This window comes from Aquarana catesbeiana, linkage group LG12 (genome assembly GCF_042186555.1).
Source record: "Aquarana catesbeiana isolate 2022-GZ linkage group LG12, ASM4218655v1, whole genome shotgun sequence".
Taxonomy (NCBI): domain Eukaryota; kingdom Metazoa; phylum Chordata; class Amphibia; order Anura; family Ranidae; genus Aquarana; species Aquarana catesbeiana.
The window spans coordinates 1,488,105-1,510,035 of NC_133335.1; the positions used below are offsets into that span (position 1 = coordinate 1,488,105).

The 21,931-nt window shown below is 49.8% G+C and overlaps 1 protein-coding gene across 3 annotated transcripts in view; it reads left to right on the forward strand.

Annotated features, from left to right (window-relative positions):
- Nucleotides 1-64: 64 nt before the first annotated feature.
- The window catches only part of RHOT1 (ras homolog family member T1), a gene marked incomplete at its 5' end in the record, with an annotated part of 43,566 nt that continues 21,699 nt past the window's right edge, over nucleotides 65-21,931 (forward strand). For all 3 annotated transcript variants that reach the window (XM_073607083.1, XM_073607085.1, XM_073607086.1), the window contains 7 exon segments: nucleotides 65-149; nucleotides 4,966-5,111; nucleotides 13,081-13,181; nucleotides 13,264-13,394; nucleotides 15,973-16,056; nucleotides 16,224-16,343; nucleotides 16,490-16,692. In XM_073607083.1, coding sequence (XP_073463184.1) covers nucleotides 65-149; nucleotides 4,966-5,111; nucleotides 13,081-13,181; nucleotides 13,264-13,394; nucleotides 15,973-16,056; nucleotides 16,224-16,343; nucleotides 16,490-16,692 — 870 coding nt within the window.

The window sequence follows — 21,931 nt, forward strand, 5'->3', positions numbered from 1 at the left end:
GATATGAGGACAGTGTATGATGATCGTTCTTCACTACAGTCATCTTTGTCCTCTGGTGTTCCAGGTTAAAGGTTCCTGTGGATTGTACGACGGAGCTGAACCATCACGCTTACCTCTTCTTGCAGAGCATCTTTGACAAGCACGACCAGGTAGGTACCGTGCCCAAGGAGAAACTGGCGTGTAGGCGCTACAACTTCCCCACATAACAGTATTCCTGTAATGAAAAGACATGTACAATGCTGTAAGACACACCCTACGCGTTTCGGAGCGTTAGTCAGTCATAGCTGATAAAGAAAATCAGGAATACTATTTTTTAGATGTCGTCCTGAGTGCCAACCATCCCTTTCCTTATTTAGGGACTGTGACCAGACACCCCTCCCTTCTTCACTTTATACTGGAGAAAAGAAGCCTACATTCCTACATAACCTGTAGATAAAAGGATGGAATCCCTATTGAAGGATGTTTTCTCCTTAGCAGGATCAGTGGCCCAACCTGCAGTAGCAGCGATTGGAGTCTGTCAATACTTAAGAGACCATGTTAAGCAGGTCATCAAAGTATTACCTGAACAGCAGGCCCAGGGGTTTGCTAACCTTCCTGCGGCCTTATGCTTTGTGCTTGACGCCATCAGAGATTCTATCATGCAAACCTCTCGCCTTTCACTGGGGTTGGTGCATATACGTAGAATCCTGTGGTTGAAAAATTGGTCAGCCGAAGCACCATGTAAGAAGTTCCTGGCGGGGCTACCATTTCGTGGTGAAAGGTTGTTTGGAGAAGACTTGGATAACTATATCAAGAAAATCTCTTGTGGGAAAAGTACTCTCTAACCTGTCAAGAAGAAGAGTAAGCGTACCTCTTTCAAACGTACTCTTTCCCCAGCGCCGGCTGCTTCAGCCTCCAGGCAGTCTCGATGGCCGCCTCCATCTGGGTCCAGAGACAAGAGTCAACCCCAGGGACAAAAGAAGTCCTGGGGGAAGAAGCCTACTAGGCTAAACACTAAGACCTCTGCATGAGGGGGCGCCCCCCGCTCGCTCGAGTGGGGGGAAGACTGCGACAGTTCTCAGGGTTCTGGCAGGAGGACTTCCAGGACAGATGGGTACTCTCCACGGTAACCTTGGGGTACAAGCTGGAGTTTCAGGAATTTCCCTTCTCCCCGTTTCCTCAGTTCAAGTGTTCCCAGAGATCCAGAGAAGAAACAGTCGCTCCTTCTAGCGTTAGAGCGACTTTTGTCGCAAGAGGTCATTGTGGTAGTTCCCGCGAAGGATCAAGGATTGGGCTTTTATTCCAACCTTTTTACAGTCCAAAAGCCAAATGGGGATGTCAGACCCCATTCTGGATTTAAGGGATCTGAACCGATTCCTAAGGATTCAATCCTTCCGTATGGAATCAGTCCGGGACAGTAGTCTCTACCCTGCAGGGAGGAGAATTTCTGGCATCAATAGACATCAGAGATGCATATCTGCATGTGCCCATTTTTCCTGCTCATCAGAAGTTTCTGTGAGTGGAGGAGTGGACTGTGATAGACCGGCGTGCATGGTGTGTGGGAGATAAAGCAGGCCTGACTGACTCCTGAGCCTGGCGCGGCTTCTGTAAGATATGCTTATGGACACCTCCAGACCACTTACCACATTAGCTCCTGCAGTCCTTGCCGTGCTTCCTGGTCTATCCTGCAGTGGTTGTTGGTTGCACACTCCCCTCAGCCCCCGTACCGGCATTGCTGATTGCCGCCATCTTGAGACCCGGTTTTTGGTGACCTTATCCAGTCAAGTGACATACAAATTACGCATCAGCCCCTGATGAGCGAGAGGAGACTCGCGAAACACGTAGGGCACTATCAATGCCGCATGCACGCCCATTTTGTTGGGTACTTGAAGTTGGTCATCATATGGTCACATACTGCTGCTATCCATGCATGTGTATTATGTATTTTACTAATTCAGATGATGTATGTGTATTTTTAGCTTTCTAGCGATTCACTATGTATAATACCTCTTATGGATGTATAAATCAAGTGTAATGAATTGTATTTGTTTTTTACTTATACTTTAAACTAGGCCACTATGCCGGGTAACGCACACTTATTGCTGATCCCATTTATGTATTTAGCACTCTGTGATCAATAAAACATTTTTTGCACTGATTGTGGAAGTGTTCCGAATCTCTCCCACCTCACTCAAAGTCCCAAGGCCGTCCTCCCTTCTTTTTGCTGTATTTAGGGATGGAGGTGGCAGAGCGGTTTCTTCAGACCACAATTCTCCCTTCTCTGTCTGTCAGGTTGGGGAGCAGTTCTGGAACAGTCTGTGATCCGTGGGCTATGGTCCAAAACCGAAAGGACCTTACCCATCAACATTCTGGAGATCCGGGCGATACATCTAGCCCTAAAAGCCTGGACTATCAGGCTACAGGGTTGCCCGGTCAGGATCCAGTCCGACAATGCCACAGCAGTGGCTTATGTCAATCATCAGGGAGGCACCCGGAGCCGAGCTGCTCAAAGAGAGGTGAAACAGATCTTAGTCTGGGCAGAGATGCAGGTGCCATGCATATCGGCAGTTTTTATCCCGGGAATAGAGAATTGGCAGGCGGACTATCTAAGTCGCCAGCAGTTACTTCCAGGGAATGGTCTCTGAATCCCGACGTCTTTTGGGCCATATGCCAAAGATGGGGGGTTCCAGATGTAGATCTCTTTGCATCCAGATTCAACAAAAAGATAGACAGATTTGTGGCAAGGACGAGGGATCCTCTTGCATGCGGGACGAATGCGTTGGTGACTCCGTGGCATCGGTTCTCACTGATTTATGCATTCCCGCCTATTCTGCTACTACCACGACTCCTTCACAGGATCAGGCAGGAAAGGAAGTCGGTACTTCTGCTGGCCCCAGCTTGGCCCAGAAGGACTTGGTATGCAGAAATAGTAAGGATGACGGTAGGTTCCCCGTGGACATTACCGGTACGCCCAGACCTGTTATCTCAAGGTCCAGTGTTCCATCCTGCCTTATAAACTCTAAATTTGACGGTTTGGCTATTGAGACCCACGTTCTGAAGAGTCGTGGGCTCTCAGGTCCTGTCATATCTACCTTGATTAATGCAAGGAAGCCAGCTTCCAGGATGATTTATCATAGAGTCTGGAAAGCTTATATAACCTGGTGTGAATCCAGAGGTTGGCATCCAGGAAATATGTCATAGGTAGAATCCTTGATTTTTCTACAGATGGGATTAGAGATGAAGCTGGCCTTGAGTACCATCAAGGGCCAGGTCTCTGCTTTATCAGTATTATTTCAGCGGCCACTTGCTTCACATTCTTTAGTCCGAAGCTTTATGCAGGGGGTGATGCGTCTTAATCCTCCGGTTAGGGCGCCCCTAAACCCCTGGGACTTAAATTTGGTTCTGTCTGTTTTACAGAAACAGCCTTTTGAACCAATAAGTCAGATTCCTTTGGTCTTGTTGACAAGGAAGTTAATTTTTCTGGTGGCCATCTCTTCTGCTAGAAGAGTATCAGAATTAGCAGCTCTTTCCTGTAAGGAGCCTTATTTGATTTTACACAAGGATAGAGTGGTATTGCGCCCTCATCCTAGTTTTTTACTGAAAGTGGTTTCAGATTTTCATCTAAACCAAGACATTGTTCTGCCTTCCTTTTTTCCAGATCCCTGTTCTCCGGAAGAGAGATCTCTACATTCGTTGGATGTAGTAAGAGCAGTTAAGGCCTATCTAGGGGCAACTACTCAGATCCGCAAGACGGATGTTTGTTTGTGCTGCCAGAGGGTCCCAATAGAGGACAGGCAGCATCAAAAGCGACCATTTCTAAATGGATTCGACAAATGATCATTCAAGCTTACGGTTTGAAACAGAAGATTCCTCCATTTCAGATCAGGGCACATTCCACAAGGGCTATTGGTGCTTCTTGGGCAGTGCATGACCGGGCCTCTATGGCTGAAATCTGCAAGGCCGCAACCTGGTCTTCAGTCCATACATTCACCAGATTCTATCAGGTGGATGTGAGAAGGCATGAGGATATCGCCTTTGGGCGTAGTGTGCTGCAGGCAGCGGTACAGGGTCCTCAGTCTGATTACAACCCTACTTGGTCGTGTCCCCCCCCCCCCCCCCCCCTCAGATAGCATTGCCTCTGGGACATCCCATCAGTAATTACTGTGGCTCTGTGTCCCGTGATGTTCGAGACAGAAAATAGGATTTTTTAAAACAGCTTACCTGTAAAATCCTTTTCTTTCGACGGACATCACGGGACACAGAGGTCCCGCCCCTCTACTAATACACTATATTGCTTGGCTACAAAACTGAGGTATCCCTGCAAGGAGGAGGGATTATATAGGGGGTTGAACTTCCTGGTTAGGGTGTGACCAGTGTCCAATCACCTAGTGATACCTATATAACCCATTAGTAATTACTGTAGCTCTGTGTCCCGTGATGTCCATCGAAAGAAAAGGATTTTACAGGTAAGCTGTTTTAAAAAATCCTATTTTTTGTGAAAAAAAATGCTAAAATGTAGTTTGGGTACAGTGTTGTATGACCGCTCAATTGTCATTCAAAGTGTGACAGCGCTGAAAGCTGAACATTGGTCTGGGCAGGAAGGGGGGTAAAGGTGCCCGGTAGGCAAGTGGTTAAGGTAACTTACAGGAAAGACATTGTGAAGAAGCTCATTGAGGACCACTGCTGAGGTTATCGGGGATCCCATAATTCCGTTGTACGCAGATGGGGGAAGGGTGTTCTCAGTTCTTCGTTCTCAAGACTCCTGGGTGCAAAGGAGGAGGAGAGGGCGTGACGTCACTCGTTACGTATTGAAGGGGTGGTGATGCATTTTGCGGAGCACGCGTGCTCCTTCCTCAGGCCAAGCAGCATCCATCTTTAAACCAGGGCTTTTTTTTTTTTTTTTTTTTTTTTTTAACACCGGGTGGGGTGGTGGACAGCAAGTTGCATATAACCCTATATATATGTCTGTCTGATCTCCCCGTACAGGACAGAGACTGCGCCTTATCTCCCGAGGAGCTGAAAGATTTATTTAAAGTCTTCCCTTACATGCCGTGGGGCCCCGATGTGAATAACACCGTCTGCACCAATGACAAGGGCTGCATCACTTACCAGGGCTTCCTCTCCCAGTGGACGTGAGTGTAAAATGTCATGTCTGAGGGTTCATGAAGGGGACCAGTCACCATACTCCACTGTCACTGATCTGAATCTCCAACCCATCCGTACCTCTCAGAGATGCCGTTTGTCCTATCAGGACACACAGACATCTCTGAGAGGTAGGAGTGTGATATCAGGACACACGGTCATCTCTGAGAGGTAGGAGTGTGATATCAGGACACACGGTCATCTCTGAGAGGTTGGAGTGTGATATCAGGACACACGGACATCTCTGAGAGGTAGGAGTGTGATATCAGGACACACAGACATCTCTGAGAGGTAGAAGTGTGATATCAGGACACACGGTCATCTCTGAGAGGTAGAAGTGTGATATCAGGACACACGGACATCTCTGAGAGGTAGAAGTGTGATATCAGGACACACAGACATCTCTGAGAGGTAGGAGTGTGATATCAGGACACACGGACATCTCTGAAAGGTAGGAGTGTGATATCAGGACACACGGACATCTCTGAGAGGTAGGAGTGTGATATCAGGACACACGGACATCTCTGAGAGGTAGGAGTGTGATATCAGGACACACGGACATCTCTGAGAGGTTGGAGTGTGATATCAGGACACACGGTCATCTCTGAGAGGTAGGAGTGTGATATCAGGACCACACGGTCATCTCTGAGAGGTTGGAGTGTGATATCAGGACACACGGTCATCTCTGAGAGGTAGGAGTGTGATATCAGGACACACGGACATCTCTGAGAGGTTGGAGTGTGATATCAGGACACACGGACATCTCTGAGAGGTTGGAGTGTGATATCAGGACACACGGACATCTCTGAGAGGTAGGAGTGTGATATCAGGACACACGTCATCTCTGAGAGGTAGGAGTGTGATATCAGGACACAACGGACATCTCTGAGAGGTAGGAGTGTGATATCAGGACACACGGACATCTCTGAGAGGTAGGAGTGTGATATCAGGACACACGCACATCTCTGAGAGGTAGGAGTGTGATATCAGGACACACGCACATCTCTGAGAGGTAGGAGTGTGATATCAGGACACACGGACATCTCTGAGAGGTAGGAGTGTGATATCAGGACACACGGACATCTCTGAGAGGTAGGAGTGTGATATCAGGACACACGCACATCTCTGAGAGGTAGGAGTGTGATATCAGGACACACGCACATCTCTGAGAGGTAGGAGTGTGATATCAGGACACACGGACATCTCTGAGAGGTAGGAGTGTGATATCATTACACACGGTCATCTCTGAGAGGTAGGAGTGTGATATCAGGACACACGGACATCTCTGAGAGGTAGGAGTGTGATATCATTACACACGGTCATCTCTGAGAGGTAGGAGTGTGATATCAGGACACACGGACATCTCTGAGAGGTAGGAGTGTGATATCAGGACACACAGACATCTCTGAGAGGTAGGAGTGTGATTATCAGGACACACGGACATCTCTGAGAGGTAGGAGTGTGATATCAGGACACACGGACATCTCTGAGAGGTAGGAGTGTGATATCAGGACACACGGACAGCTCTGAGAGGTAGGAGTGTGATATCAGGACACATGGTCATCTCTGAGAGGTAGGAGTGTGATATCAGGACACATGGTCATCTCTGAGAGGTAGGAGTGTGATGTCAGGACACAACGGTCATCTCTGAGAGGTAGGAGTGTGATATCAGGACACATGGTCATCTCTGAGAGGTAGGAGTGTGATATCAGGACACACAGACATCTCTGAGAGGTAGGAGTGTGATATCAGGACACACGGTCATCTCTGAGAGGTAGGAGTGTGATATCAGGACACACTGTCATCTCTGAGAGGTAGGAGTGTGATATCAGGACACACAGACATCTCTGAGAGGTAGGAGTGTGATATCAGGATACACGGTCATCTCTGAGAGGTAGGAGTGTGATATCAGGACACACGGACATCTCTGAGAGGTTGGAGTGTGATATCAGGACACACGGACATCTCTGAGAGGTAGGAGTGTGATATCAGGACACACGGACATCTCTGAGAGGTAGGAGTGTGATATCAGGACACACGGACATCTCTGAGAGGTAGGAGTGTGATATCAGGGACACACGGACATCTCTGAGAGGTAGGAGTGTGATATCAGGTCACACGGACAGCTCTGAGAGGTAGGAGTGTGATATCAGGACACACGGACATCTCTGAGAGGTAGGAGTGTGATATCAGGACACACGGTCATCTCTGAGAGGTTGGAGTGTGATATCAGGACACACCGGTCATCTCTGAGAGGTTGGAGTGTGATATCAGGACACACGGACATCTCTGAGAGGTAGGAGTGTGATATCAGGACACACGGACATCTCTGAGAGGTAGGAGTGTGATATCAGGACACACGGACATCTCTGAGAGGTAGAAGTGTGATATCAGGACACACGGACATCTCTGAGAGGTAGAAGTGTGATATCAGGACACACGGACATCTCTGAGAGGTAGGAGTGTGATATCAGGACACACGGACATCTCTGAGAGGTAGGAGTGTGATATCAGGACACACGGACATCTCTGAGAGGTAGAAGTGTGATATCAGGACACACGGACATCTCTGAGAGGTAGAAGTGTGATATCAGGACACACGGTCATCTCTGAGAGGTAGGAGTGTGATATCAGGACACACTGTCATCTCTGAGAGGTAGGAGTGTGATATCAGGACACACGGACATCTCTGAGAGGTAGGAGTGTGATATCAGGACACACGGACATCTCTGAGAGGTTGGAGTGTGATATCAGGACACACGGACATCTCTGAGAGGTAGGAGTGTGATATCAGGACACATGGACATCTCTGAGAGGTAGGAGTGTGATATCAGGACACACCGGACATCTCTGAGAGTAGGAGTGTGATATCAGGACACACGGTCATCTCTGAGAGGTAGGAGTGTGATATCAGGACACACGGACATCTCTGAGAGGTAGGAGTGTGATATCAGGACACACGGTCATCTCTGAGAGGTAGGAGTGTGATATCAGGACACACGGACATCTCTGAGAGGTTGGAGTGTTACAGGAGTTTGGGACACGGACAATCAGAAATGTTATATTCCAGCTCTCCTAGAACTCCCCCCCTCTGCCCAGCATGCCTCAGTTTTCTGTTGGTGTCCTGGGAGGTTGGATACCATTTCTGCTGCTGCACTGAACAAAGGTTATCCTGTAGTTACTAGACTTATTCTTGTGGTACATTCCCCGCATGACTCCAGTCATTATTATGTGCGTCACTCTGATATTAATTTTCCTCTCCATTGACTTCAATCGAGATTCTTTGTTACGTCACTGCTTGAGCCGATCTCTACATGACAGCTGACGTGATTGGTTTTCTCTGTCTATACTCTCCCATTGGTTCTGGGGTGTCTAGTGTTCCCACAAGGAACCAACGTCTGCAGTCTAGAATCTGAGACCCCTACTATTTTAGGGTCGTTATCATCTTCTGCAGCTCTGTCTGGTGGAGCCAAAGCCTCTTCATGTCCACAGGGACCTTCATGTTCACTCCAGACTGTAACTAACTGCTACAGCAGTCGTCTTGCAGGGGCTCTATGTGCTCCCAGTGCCTTCTCTGGTAGAGTCCTTCTCTGACCACCCTGTGTCCTGAATTCATACCCAGACTTTTATTATCTCTTATTCTGAGTGCTGTCAGTGTGCCTCAGGTGAGGTTGGTTTTCAGCCGTTCAATGAGCTGCCAAGACCTTCCCGTTGCTCCTGCTAAGTTAATCCTTGATGAGACTGGAAACATCCTGAGGAAACTGGGACCATACCTGTGAAGGTCTCGGAACTGCTTCCCTTTAAATTTCAATGTTTTTGTTTTGTTTTTTGATAAAGAAATGGCAGGAAGCTCCCATCAGGAGTGAGCTTGTAAAGCATCAGGTACTTTCAATATCAGATCAGCACAGAAAAAGAGTAACTGTTTCCCTTTAAAAGGAATTTTATGAATGGGTGGACTTTTCTTTTTCGTTACTTTTCCTAATGATCCTTGTCATCGGTCATACATTTCTCAATTTTTGGGATTTTACAAATATTCAGGTAAATTTCCTCCTGAGTTCTCAGTTTGAATTAAATGAGGCGGCTCTCTGTTCTGTGGGTAGATTGAATGCCTAAAAGAGGAACCTTGCATTGTCGGAGTGAGCCACAGTTTCCATTGTTGGAGCACGTGTCTGAAGCTCCAGTTTCCATTGTTGGAGCACGTCTGAAGCTCCAGTTTCCATTGTTGCAGCAATTATCTGAAGCCCCAGTTTCCATTTGTTTGAGCACATGTCTGAAGCCCCAGTTTCCATTGTTGGAGCACATGTCTGAAGCCCCATTTTCCATTGTTGGAGAACGTGTCTGAAGCCCCAGTTTCCATTGTTGGAGCACGTGTCTGAAGCCCAGTTTCCATTGTTGGAGCACGTGTCTGAAGCCCCAGTTTCCATTGTTGGAGCACGTGTCTGAAGCTCCAGTTTCCATTGTTGGAGCACGTCTGAAGCTCCAGTTTCCATTGTTGCAGCAATTATCTGAAGCCCAGTTTCCATTTGTTTGAGCACATGTCTGAAGCCCCAGTTTCCATTGTTGGAGAACGTGTCTGAAGCCCCAGTTTCCATTGTTGGAGCACATGTCTGAAGCCCCATTTTCCATTGTTGGAGAACGTGTCTGAAGCCCCAGTTTCCATTGTTGGAGCACGTGTCTGAAGCCCAGTTTCCATTGTTGGAGCACGTGTCTGAAGCCCCAGTTTCCATTGTTGGAGCACGTGTCTGAAGCTCCAGTTTCCATTGTTGGAGCACGTGTCTGAAGCTCCAGTTTCCATTGTTGGAGCACGTGTCTGAAGCTCCAGTTTCCATTGTTGGAGCACGTGTCTGAAGCTCCAGTTTCCATTGTTGGAGCACGTGTCTGATGCCCCAGTTTCCATTGTTGGAGCACGTGTCTGAAGCCCCAGCTTCCATGATTGGAGCACATTTCTGAAGCCCCCCACCCCCAAAGCCCCCTGACCACCCCCTCCATCCTGGATGCTATGTCCGGCTGCTGAGCTCCTTTCCCATTACAGCACTGTATACTGCTCCTCTGCAGAGCTGAAATCACATTCCTTAACACACAGCCAATCAGCCATGATCTGACAGGGTGTATCTGCCTACTGCAACTACACTGCCGTTCCGACCAGAGAATTTCACAGGTCACAATGGCAACATAAAAGCCAGATATACCCTGTGAAGATTGTGGCTGACAGACTGTGTGCAATGTGATTTCAGCCCTATGTAGTGTGTGTGTGTGTGTGTGTGTGTGTGTGGGGGGGGGGGGGGGGGGGGGGGGGGGGCCTGGTATACAGTGCTGGGATGGGAAAGGAGCTCTGCCAAGTGACCTGCCAGCGGTGATCCCTGTCCTCTGATCTCCAATGGTGATCCCTGTCCTCTGATCCTCCTGCAGTGATCCCTGTCCTCTGATTCTCCAGGGTGATCCCTGTCCTCTGATCCTCCAGGGGTGATCCCTGTCCTCTGATCCTCCAGGGGTGATCCCTGTCCTCTGATCCTCCAGGGGTGATCCCTGTCCTCTGATTCACCAATGGTGATCCCTGTCCTCTGATCCTCCTGCAGTGATCCCTGTCCTCTGATTCTCCAGGGGTGATCCCTGTCCTCTGATTCTCCAGGGGTGATCCCTGTCCTCTGATTCTCCAGGGGTGATCCCTGTCCTCTGATTCTCCAGGGGTGATCCCTGTCCTCTGATCCTCCAGGGGTGATCCCTGTCCTCTGATCCTCCAGGGGTGATCCCTGTCCTCTGATCCTCCAGGGGTGATCCCTGTCCTCTGATTCTCCAGCGGTGATCCCTGTCCTCCGATTCTCCATCGGTGATCCCTGTCCTCCGATTCTCCATCGGTGATCCCTGTCCTCCGATTCTCCAGCGGTGATCCCTGTCCTCTGATTCTCCAGGGGTGATCCCTGTCCTCTGATTCTCCAGGGGTGATCCCCTGTCCTCTGATCCTCCAGGGGTGATCCCTGTCCTCTGATCCTCCAGGGGTGATCCCTGTCCTCCGATCCTCCAGGGGTGATCCCTGTCCTCCGATTCTCCAGCGGTGATCCCTGTCCTCCGATTCTCCATCGGTGATCCCTGTCCTCCGATTCTCCAGCGGTGATCCCTGTCCTCCGATTCTCCATCGGTGATCCCTGTCCTCCGATTCTCCAGGGGTGATCCCTGTCCTCTGATCCTCCAGGGGTGATCCCTGTCCTCTGATCCTCCAGGGGTGATCCCTGTCCTCTGATCCTCCAGGGGTGATCCCTGTCCTCTGATCCTCCAGGGGTGATCCCTGTCCTCTGATCCTCCAGGGGTGATCCCTGTCCTCTGATCCTCCAGGGGTGATCCCTGTCCTCTGATCCTCCAGGGGTGATCCCCTGTCCTCTGATCCTCCAGGGGTGATCCCTGTCCTCTGATCCTCCAGGGGTGATCCCTGTCCTCTGATCCTCCAGGGGTGATCCCTGTCCTCTGATCCTCCAGGGGTGATCCCTGTCCTCTGATCCTCCAGGGGTGATCCCTGTCCTCTGATCCTCCAGGGGTGATCCCTGTCCTCTGATCCTCCAGGGGTGATCCCTGTCCTCTGATCCTCCAGGGGTGATCCCTGTCCTCTGATCCTCCAGGAGTGATCCCTGTCCTCTGATCCTCCAGGGGTGATCCCTGTCCTCTGATTCTCCAGGGGTGAACCCTGTCCTCTGATGTAAGGGGGAACTCTGGGGACCCATAACTCTTAAGCCTCTTTGAGTATCTTGGCATGCGGTGGGTGTATCTGCACACACGGTGGAAGTGGCGGGGGGTCAACTTTTTCATCGGGACCACAAGCTTCAAGCTACGCCTCTGGTTGGGAGTATTAGATTTGGGTACCCCTCTGATGATCAGTGTTCTTTATTGGACTTGTTTTAATTCTCCATGCTTCCCCTCTGAGGACCGTTCTTTCTTCCTGGAACTTCACCCAGTGAATTTGTTTTCCTCTGACCAGTTTGTTGTTGGTCTAGTTTCCTCCTGTTGGTGGTGGGTTGTTGGTTATCTTTCCAGCCTCCCACCAGTTGAGGTCTGTTTCCTTCAAGAAGAAATCCCTTTGATCATTTCTGTCCTGATCTGAACAGCAGGTTAACCCCGTGGGTCATGGACGTTTTCCCTTGGCTGTACCTTCTCTGTCCTGATCTGAACAGCAGGTTAACCCCGTGGGTCATGGATGTTTTCCCTTGGCTGTACCTTCTCTGTCCTGATCTGAACACCGGACTGATACTCTGGGTTTCCCGTTGGTTGTGGCAGATGCTCTCTCTTACAGAGGGTTCTTCTTATCTGACTTGGTTCTTGGTCGTTCGTTCTGCTCCTAGACCTGGGCTGTTCCCGAATATTCTTTCAGCTCCCCTCCCAGCAGAACTTCTCCAGACATCCCGGCTGTTTCTGAATTTTCAATGGATGGAGAAAATACGATTTTTTTTTTTTTTATTATTTATTTACTGTAAATTTTTTTGTCTTGGAGTTCATTGAGGGACACAGGTCCCCACTCCTCTGTGTTTTTTATTGGTCCTGTGTATTGCCAGTTCACAAAATGGAGGGATTCTGGGTAGAGGAGGGCGGGCTCACGACTTTTCTATTTGCCGGTTTCCCAGGTGGCGGTATAACCCAACTGTTTATGTAGAAATTGATTCTCAATAAGTACAAAAGTCTTATTGCAGATTCCCATTCTGACGGGTTTTTTTTTTCATGGTACACCCCAGTCCAAGTAGAAGTTTAAAGGATGCCTGTTCTAAGAACCATAGGAAGGTGGCCATTGCTGACCTACCTCAGAAAATGCTGGTTTCCTGGCTGTGCTTGTAATTCTAATACTGACCTAAGACAGACATGCAGTGCCTTTTTAATTAGAACTCTTGATCAGCATGCTTGTTCTGGCTCAGTGACTCTTTAAAACTTCTGGATCAGCATGACTTGTTCCTCACCTTCTTCGTCCTTCTCATCCTGCAGACTGACGACTTACCTGGATGTCCAGAGGTGTCTGGAGTATTTGGGATATTTGGGTTACTCCATACTAACCGAGCAAGAGTCCCAGGCCACTGCGATCACAGGTAACCAAAAGTGCAGCATCCCTCTATCTCAGGTCATCCTCATCCTTCACATGTTCATAGTGTTCCTTATCTGAAATTCCAGTGACCAGAGACAAGAAGATCGACCTACACAAGAGGCAGACGCAGCGCAGCGTCTTCCGCTGTAATGTCATTGGCTCCAAGGGATGCGGGAAGAGCGGTATTCTGCAGGCTCATCTAGGGAGGAACCTGATGGTACGTTATATTATAGTGACCCCCCAAGCTGTGTTGTATCTTTGTGACCCCGTCCTGTTCTGTGCGGTGTGTTCCCTCTGACATCTCCTGTGCTGGATAAATGCTGTATGTCTGTTGTAGAAGGTCTGTTTGTGTACTAAGTACTGCAAGCTGCAAGTGAATCTGATCATGGGGTAGTGTCATAATAGTGCATGTCTATGGTGCGCCATTATAGTGCATGTCTATGGTGTGCCATTATAGTGCATGTCTATGGTGCGCCATTATAGTGCATGTCTATGGTGCGCCATTATAGTGCATCTCTATGGTGCGCCATTATAGTGCATGTCTATGGTGCGCCATTATAGTGCATCTCTATGGTGCGCCATTATAGTGCATCTCTATGGTGCGCCATTATAGTGCATGTCTATGGTGCGCCATTATAGTGCATCTCTATGGTGCGCCATTATAGTGCATGTCTATGGTGCGCCATTATAGTGCATGTCTATGGTGCGCCATTATAGTGCATCTCTATGGTGCGCCATTATAGTGCATGTCTATGGTGTGCCATTATAGTGCATCTCTATGGTGCGCCATTATAGTGCATCTCTATGGTGCGCCATTATAGTGCATGTCTATGGTGTGCCATTATAGTGCATCTCTATGGTGCGCCATTATAGTGCATGTCTATGGTGTGCCATTATAGTGCATCTCTATGGTGCGCCATTATAGTGCATCTCTATGGTGCGCCATTATAGTGCGCCATTATAGTGCATCTCTATGGTGCGCCATTATAGTGCATCTCTATGGTGCGCCATTATAGTGCATCTCTATGGTGCGCCATTATAGTGCATCTCTATGGTGTGCCATTATAGTGCATCTCTATGGTGTGCCATTATAGTGCATCTCTATGGTGCGCCATTATAGTGCATCTCTATGGTGTGCCATTATAGTGCATCTCTATGGTGTGCCATTATAGTGCATCTCTATGGTGCGCCATTATAGTGCATCTCTATGGTGCGCCATTATAGTGCATCTCTATGGTGTGCCATTGTAGTGCATGTCTATGGTGTGCCATTATAGTGCATCTCTATGGTGCGCCATTATAGTGCATGTCTATGGTGTGCCATTATAGTGCATCTCTATGGTGTGCCATTGTAGTGCATGTCTATGGTGTGCCATTATAGTGCATCTCTATGGTGCGCCATTATAGTGCATGTCTATGGTGTGCCATTATAGTGCGCCATTATAGTGCATCTCTATGGTGCGCCATTATAGTGCATCTCTATGGTGCGCCATTATAGTGCATGTCTATGGTGTGCCATTATAGTGCATGTCTATGGTGTGCCATTATAGTGCATCTCTATGGTGCGCCATTATAGTGCATCTCTATGGTGTGCCATTATAGTGCATGTCTATGGTGCGCCATTATAGTGCATCTCTATGGTGCGCCATTATAGTGCATCTCTATGGTGTGCCATTATAGTGCATGTCTATGGTGTGCCATTGTAGTGCATGTCTATGGTGTGCCATTATAGTGCATCTCTATGGTGCTCCATTATAGTGCATCTCTATGGTGCGCCATTATAGTGCATCTCTATGGTGTGCCATTATAGTGCATCTCTATTGTGCGCCATTATAGTGCATCTCTATGGTGCTCCATTATAGTGCATCTCTATGGTGTGCCATTATAGTGCATCTCTATGGTGCTCCATTATAGTGCATCTCTATGGTGTGCCATTATAGTGCATCTCTATGGTGCGCCATTATAGTGCATCTCTATGGTGTGCCATTATAGTGCATCTCTATGGTGCGCCATTATAGTGCATCTCTATGGTGCGCCATTATAGTGCATCTCTATGGTGCTCCATTATAGTGCATCTCTATGGTGTGCCATTATAGTGCATCTCTATGGTGCGCCATTATAGTGCATCTCTATGGTGCGCCATTATAGTGCATCTCTATGGTGCGCCATTATAGTGCATCTCTATGGTGCTCCATTATAGTGCATCTCTATGGTGTGCCATTATAGTGCATCTCTATGGTGCGCCATTATAGTGCATCTCTATGGTGCGCCATTATAGTGCATCTCTATGGTGCTCCATTATAGTGCATCTCTATGGTGCGCCATTATAGTGCATCTCTATGGTGCGCCATTATAGTGCATCTCTATTGTGCGCCATTATAGTGCATCTCTATGGTGCTCCATTATAGTGCATCTCTATGGTGTGCCATTATAGTGCATCTCTATGGTGCGCCATTATAGTGCATCTCTATGGTGCTCCATTATAGTGCATCTCTATGGTGTGCCATTATAGTGCATCTCTATGGTGTGCCATTATAGTGCATCTCTATGGTGCGCCATTATAGTGCATCTCTATGGTGCGCCATTATAGTGCATCTCCATGGTGTGCCATTGTAGTGCGTGATTTTGGTGCTCTATTAGAGTGTGCAACTATGGAGCTCCATTATGGTGTGCCATTGTAGTGCCCCGCTATGGTGCTCCATTATAGTGCGCAGTTGTAGTGTGCCATTATAGTGCATTGATATCATTTGACATTATGGTGCGTCCCTGACATCTGCCGCTGTTCTCCTCACGCAGAAACAGAAGAATATCCGACCAGAACACAAGTCCTACTATGCAATAAACACGGTCTATGTGTACGGACAGGAGAAGTATCTGCTGGTAGGTCCCGTCATACAGACCTCTCATTTGTAGGTATAGATTCCCCTCATGTAGAATGACGCAGCGTTGTCACCGTTCCCTGCAGGACATACAATGACACAATCTGGGAGTGTGGATTGGGTGTGTATGGTGTGTCCTTTCACATTTCCTTCCTTGTCATCTTTCAGCTGCACCATCTCACTGAGTGCGAAGGTTTATCTCCGGCCGATACCGTCTGTGACGTCGCCTGTCTGGTCTATGACATCACTGACCCCAAGTCATTTGAATACTGTGCCAGGATATTTAAGGTTAGACAATTGCGATGTCTATTGTATTACCCCCCCCCCCCCCCCCAGACACCCCATTAGAAGATTCCTAAATAAAGGAGCTGACCGGGATCATATAGAAGTCTATAGAGAAGCGGTGTAACTAACAGGCCCCCTTCTTCCCGCAGCAACATTTCATGGACAGCCGGACGCCCTGCCTCATTGTTGCGGCCAAATCTGACCTGCCGGAAGTGAAGCAGGAGAGCAGCATTTCCCCCGCTGATTTCTGTAAAAAGCACAAGATGCCTCCACCTCAAGCCTTCAACTGTAACACGGCGGACAGCCCCAGCAGAGACATCTTCATCAAGATGACCACCATGTCCATGTATCCGTGAGTAGCCGAGCCCATCATGGTGGCCTCTATCTATATACTATCTATATACTAATGACTTATCCCTCATGTGATAACAGTGCTGCCTTTTTTTCATACTGTCATGTGACCATAGCATGGTTGCCCCTCCCTCTGTCAGGGTTGCATTGTCTGCGTAACCCCATTTTGTCTTTTCTCCCTTCCATCATGTGACCTAAGCGTGGCTGTCGTCCTCATTGTGATGTGACCCGAGCATGGCTTTTCTTCTCGCAGTCATGTGACCTAATCATGGCTGCCATCCTCACTGTCATGTGACCTGAGCTCAGCTGTCCTCACTGTCATGTGACCTCAGCATGGCTGTCCTCCCCACTGTCATGTGACCTCAGCATGGCTGTCATCCTCACTGTCATGTGACCTGAGCTCAGCTGTCCTCACTGTCATGTGACCACAGCATGGCTGTCCTCCCCACTGTCATGTGACCACAGCATGTACCCCATGTGCGCCTTTCCTTTACGCAATTTCCCCATGTGTACCCTGCAGAGAATGTATAGGTCTCCCTGTATGTGATCACATGACAAAGCGGAGAGTCTTCCAGCCGCCATGATCACTAGAATTGTGGCTGTTCCTGCACTGGTCTCTGTATGTCACTAATATGTGATATGATGGTGGCTACCCCTGTCCCTGAGCAGTGCACCCGCTGACACTGCTCCAGAGAAGAGAGGTTTGTGCTGGAGAATGCAGAGCTCATGTCTGATGATTGTGAATCAGAAGCTGTCTGTGTGCTCCTCCTAGGAATCAGCCCTCTGATTGGTCGCTGAGAGTACCACAGACAGTACATGAGCCATGCTGTCTTCTGTTTTCTGTGCAGGGTTATGAGATGGAATGGAATGTTCTGCCTCTTTCATATAAAAGGATGGAATCATCTAACATTTATTAGTCAGTGCAGAGAGATGTTCAGGGGTAACAGGGCTCCTTCCTTCCTGTCCCATCAGGTGGGTTCTCCCCCCCCCCCTCCCCCCCTCCCTGTCCCGTCAGGTGGATGCTCCCCCCTCCCTTCCTGTCCCGTCAGGTGGATGCTCCCCCCTCCCTTCCTGTCCCGTCAGGTGGATGCTCCCCCCCCTTCCTGTCCCATCAAGTGGATTCGCCCCCCCCCCTTCCTGTCCCATCAAGTGGATCCCCCCCCCCCCCATTCCTGTCCCGTCAGGTGGATGCTCCCCCCCTTCCTGTCCCATCAAGTGGATTCTCCCCCCCCCCTTCCTGTCCCGTCAGGTGGATGCCCCCCCCATTCCTGTCCCATCAAGTGGATCCCCCCCCCCCCCCATTCCTGTCCCGTCAGGTGGATGCTCCCCCCCTTCCTGTCCCATCAAGTGGATTCTCCCCCCCCCCTTCCTGTCCCGTCAGGTGGATGCTCCCCCCCCTTCCTGTCCCATCAAGTGGATTCGCCCCCCCCCCTTCCTGTCCCATCAAGTGGATCCCCCCCCCCATTCCTGTCCCGTCAGGTGGATGCTCCCCCCCTTCCTGTCCCATCAAGTGGATTCTCCCCCCCCCCTTCCTGTCCCGTCAGGTGGATGCCCCCCCCCATTCCTGTCCCATCAGGTGGATTCTCCCCCCCCCCCCCTCCCTTCCTGTCCCGTCAGGTGGATGCTCCCCCCTCCCTTCCTGTCCCATCAGGTGGATGCTCCCCCCCTTCCTGTCCCATCAGGTGGATTCACCCCCCCCTTCCCGTCCCGTCAGGTGGATGCTCCCCCCCCCTTCCTGTCCCATCAGGTGGATGCCCCCCCCCTTCCTGTCCCATCAGGTGGATTCTCCCCCCCCCCCCCTTCCTGTCCCGTCAGGTGAATGCTGCTCCCCCTCCCTTCCTGTCCCGTCAGGTGGATGCTCCCCCCTCCCTTCCTGTCCCGTCAGGTGGATGCTCCCCCCCCTTACTGTCCAACCAGGTGAATGCCCCCCGTCCTGTCCTGCCAGGTGGATGCCCCCCCCCTCCTGCCCCGTCAGGTGGATACCCCCCGTCCTGTCCCTCCAGGTGGATGAACCCCCCCTTCCCGTCCCGTCAGGTGGACCCTCCCTCCTTCCCGTCCCGTCAGGTGGACCCTCCCTCCTTCCCGTCCCGTCAGGTGGACCCTCCCTCCTTCCCGTCCCGTCAGGTGGACGCTCCCTCCTTCCCGTCCCGTCAGGTGGACGCTCCCTCCTTCCAGTCCCATCAGGTGGACGCTCCCTCCTTCCAGTCCCGTCAGGTGGACCCTCCCTCCTTCCCATCCCGTCAGGTGGACCCTCCCTCCTTCCCATCCCGTCAGGTGGACGATCCCTCCTTCCTGTCCCGTCAGGTGGACGCTCCCTCCTTCCAGTCCCATCAGGTGGACGCTCCCTCCTTCCAGTCCCGTCAGGTGGACCCTCCCTCCTTCCCATCCCGTCAGGTGGACCTTCCCGTCCCGTCAGGTGGACCCTCCCTCCTTCCCATCCCGTCAGGTGGACCTTCCCGTCCCGTCAGGTGGACCCTCCCTCCTTCCCATCCCGTCAGGTGGACGATCCCTCCTTCCCGTCCCGTCAGGTGGACCCTCCCTCCTTCCCGTCCCGTCAGGTGGACCCTCCCTCCTTCCCGTCCCGTCAGGTGGACCCTCCCTCCTTCCCGTCCCGTCAGGTGGACCCTCCCTCCTTCCCGTCCCGTCAGGTGGACGATCCCTCCTTCCCGTCCCGTCAGGTGGACCCTCCCTCCTTCCAGTCCCGTCAGGTGGACCCTCCCTCCTTCCCGTCCCGTCAGGTGGACCCTCCCTCCTTCCCATCCCGTCAGGTGGACGATCCCTCCTTCCCGTCCCGTCAGGTGGACCCTCCCTCCTTCCCGTCCCGTCAGGTGGACCCTCCCTCCTTCCCGTCCCGTCAGGTGGACCCTCCCTCCTTCCCGTCCCGTCAGGTGGACCCTCCCTCCTTCCCGTCCCGTCAGGTGGACGATCCCTCCTTCCCGTCCCGTCAGGTGGACCCTCCCTCCTTCCAGTCCCGTCAGGTGGACCCTCCCTCCTTCCCGTCCCGTCAGGTGGACCCTCCCTCCTTCCCATCCTGTCAGGTGGACCTTCCCGTCCCGTCAGGTGGACCCTCCCTCCTTCCCATCCCGTCAGGTGGACCCTCCCTCCTTCCCATCCCGTCAGGTGGACGCTCCCTCCCTTCCGTCCCATCAGGTGGACGCTCCTTCCCTTCCGTCCCATCAGGTGGACGCTCCCTCCCTCCCTTCCCATCCCATCAGGTGGACCCTCTCTCCCTCTCTTCCTGTCCTGTCAGGTGGACACTCCCTTCCTCTCTTCCTGTCCCGTCAGGTGGACGCCCCCTCCTTCCTGTCCTGTCAGGTTGATGCTTCCTGTCCTGTGTGCCTATCCCCATGTACACTGAGGTCTTATGTTGGAGGTGGTGGTGGTTGCTCCCTCCCATGAGGTTCCAGCAGTGGCTGAATTCTGAGTGAATCCCCATACTGGTGACATGTGCTTGCAGCTTTTTGCACATCTCTGGCAATGGAGCAGCTAATGGAAAATCTTTTCCCAGCAACCTTTGCAGTGAGCATGACCGAGCGGGATTGTGCAAAAGCTTCTTCTACCCAGCTGTGCTGTGCTGTATACTCTGTGCTGTATACTGTGTGCCTTACCTTGTGTGTGACATATATCTGAGCCCCTTCTACCACAGGGACCCTACACAGGTCTAAGGTCTGTAGTTCTCTTATATGATGGAAGACGCTCCTATCTTATAATCAGAAGAGAAGAGTGTCTGTCATATGAGGCTCTTCCAGGAGAGGATCCTTGTAGATGTTCTAGTGAGGGGACTCTATACAGGTCTATAGCCTCTAGTTCTGTTATATGAAGGGAGATCCTCCTTATACCTTACAATCCCAGTTCCAAAAAAATTGGGGCGCTGTGTAAAAATCTCTATAAAAACAGAATGCAATGACCTGCAAATCCCATATTTTATTCATGATAGAAAACATATCAAATGTTTAAACTGAGAAAATGGACCATTTGAAGAATAAAAAATCAGGTAAGTGTGATTGTGAAATTGATGGTGGCCAACATGTCTCAAAAAAGTTGGTTCAAGGCAGCAAATAGTTGGCAAAGTAAGTGATGATAACAAAGAAAAGCTGGAAGATCATTTTGCCACTAATTAAGTTCATTGGCAACAGATCAGTATCACGATTGGGTATAAGAAGAGCATCTTAGAGAGTCAGTGTCTCAGAAGTAAAGATGGGCCGAGGTCCCCCTATCTGTGAAAAGCTGCGTCTAAAAATTGTCCAACAATTTCAGAATAATGTTCCTCAATGTAAAACTGCAAAGACTTTAAATCTATCATCATCTCTACAGTACATATTATCACCAAAAGATTCTGAGAATCTGCAGAAATCTCTGTCTGAAGGGACAAGGCAAAAACTTAATATTGGATGGCGGTAATCTTCGGGCCCTCAGACGGCACTGCATTAAAACAGGCATGATTGTGCGATGGACATCACTGCATGGGCTAAGGAATACTTCCACAAATCACTGTTTGTGAACATTGCTCGCCGTGCCATCCAATAATACAAGGCAAAGAAGAAGCAATATCTGAACATGATCCATATAAATGGTCTGTTTCAAAGTGGAAAACTGTTCTTTGGACCAAAGCTCATTTAAAATGGTCTGTTGCAAAGTGGAAAACTGTTCTCTGGACCAAAGCTCATTTAAAATGGTCTGTTTCAATGTTTTTCTTAAAGGTTTTGCACAAAGGGTAGAAAAATACCATCATATATATTTGGGTAATGTATAATTTGCACAATGCGAAGTGCTCATATATCATTCAAAGGAAGGGAGGTAGAAGGCATATAGCCCCAAGCCCCATGTTAGCTGAAGAGATTTCCCTCAAAATTGCCACTCCCAGGCATACCTGAGGCACTTAGTTGCGAGCATATGAGGTTGTGCACAAACATTATTGATACAGTAACGATATCTAACAAAGAGAAAATGGTCTGTTTCAAAGTGGAAAACTGTTTTCTTGGCCAAAGCTCATTAGCAGTTAGAATCTCTATATCAGGCAAGAATGGAAAAACATTCCTCTCCCAAATCTCCAGCAACTGGTCTTCTCAGTTCTCCGACCTTTACAGAGTGTTGGCAAAAGAAGTGGGGAGGCTACACTGAGCTAAACATGGCCCCGCCCCAACTTTTTTGAGACTTGTTGCTGCCATCAGTGTCACAATGACCTGATTTTTTTTTTCCCTTTAAAATGGTCAATTTTCTCAGTTTAAACATTTGATATG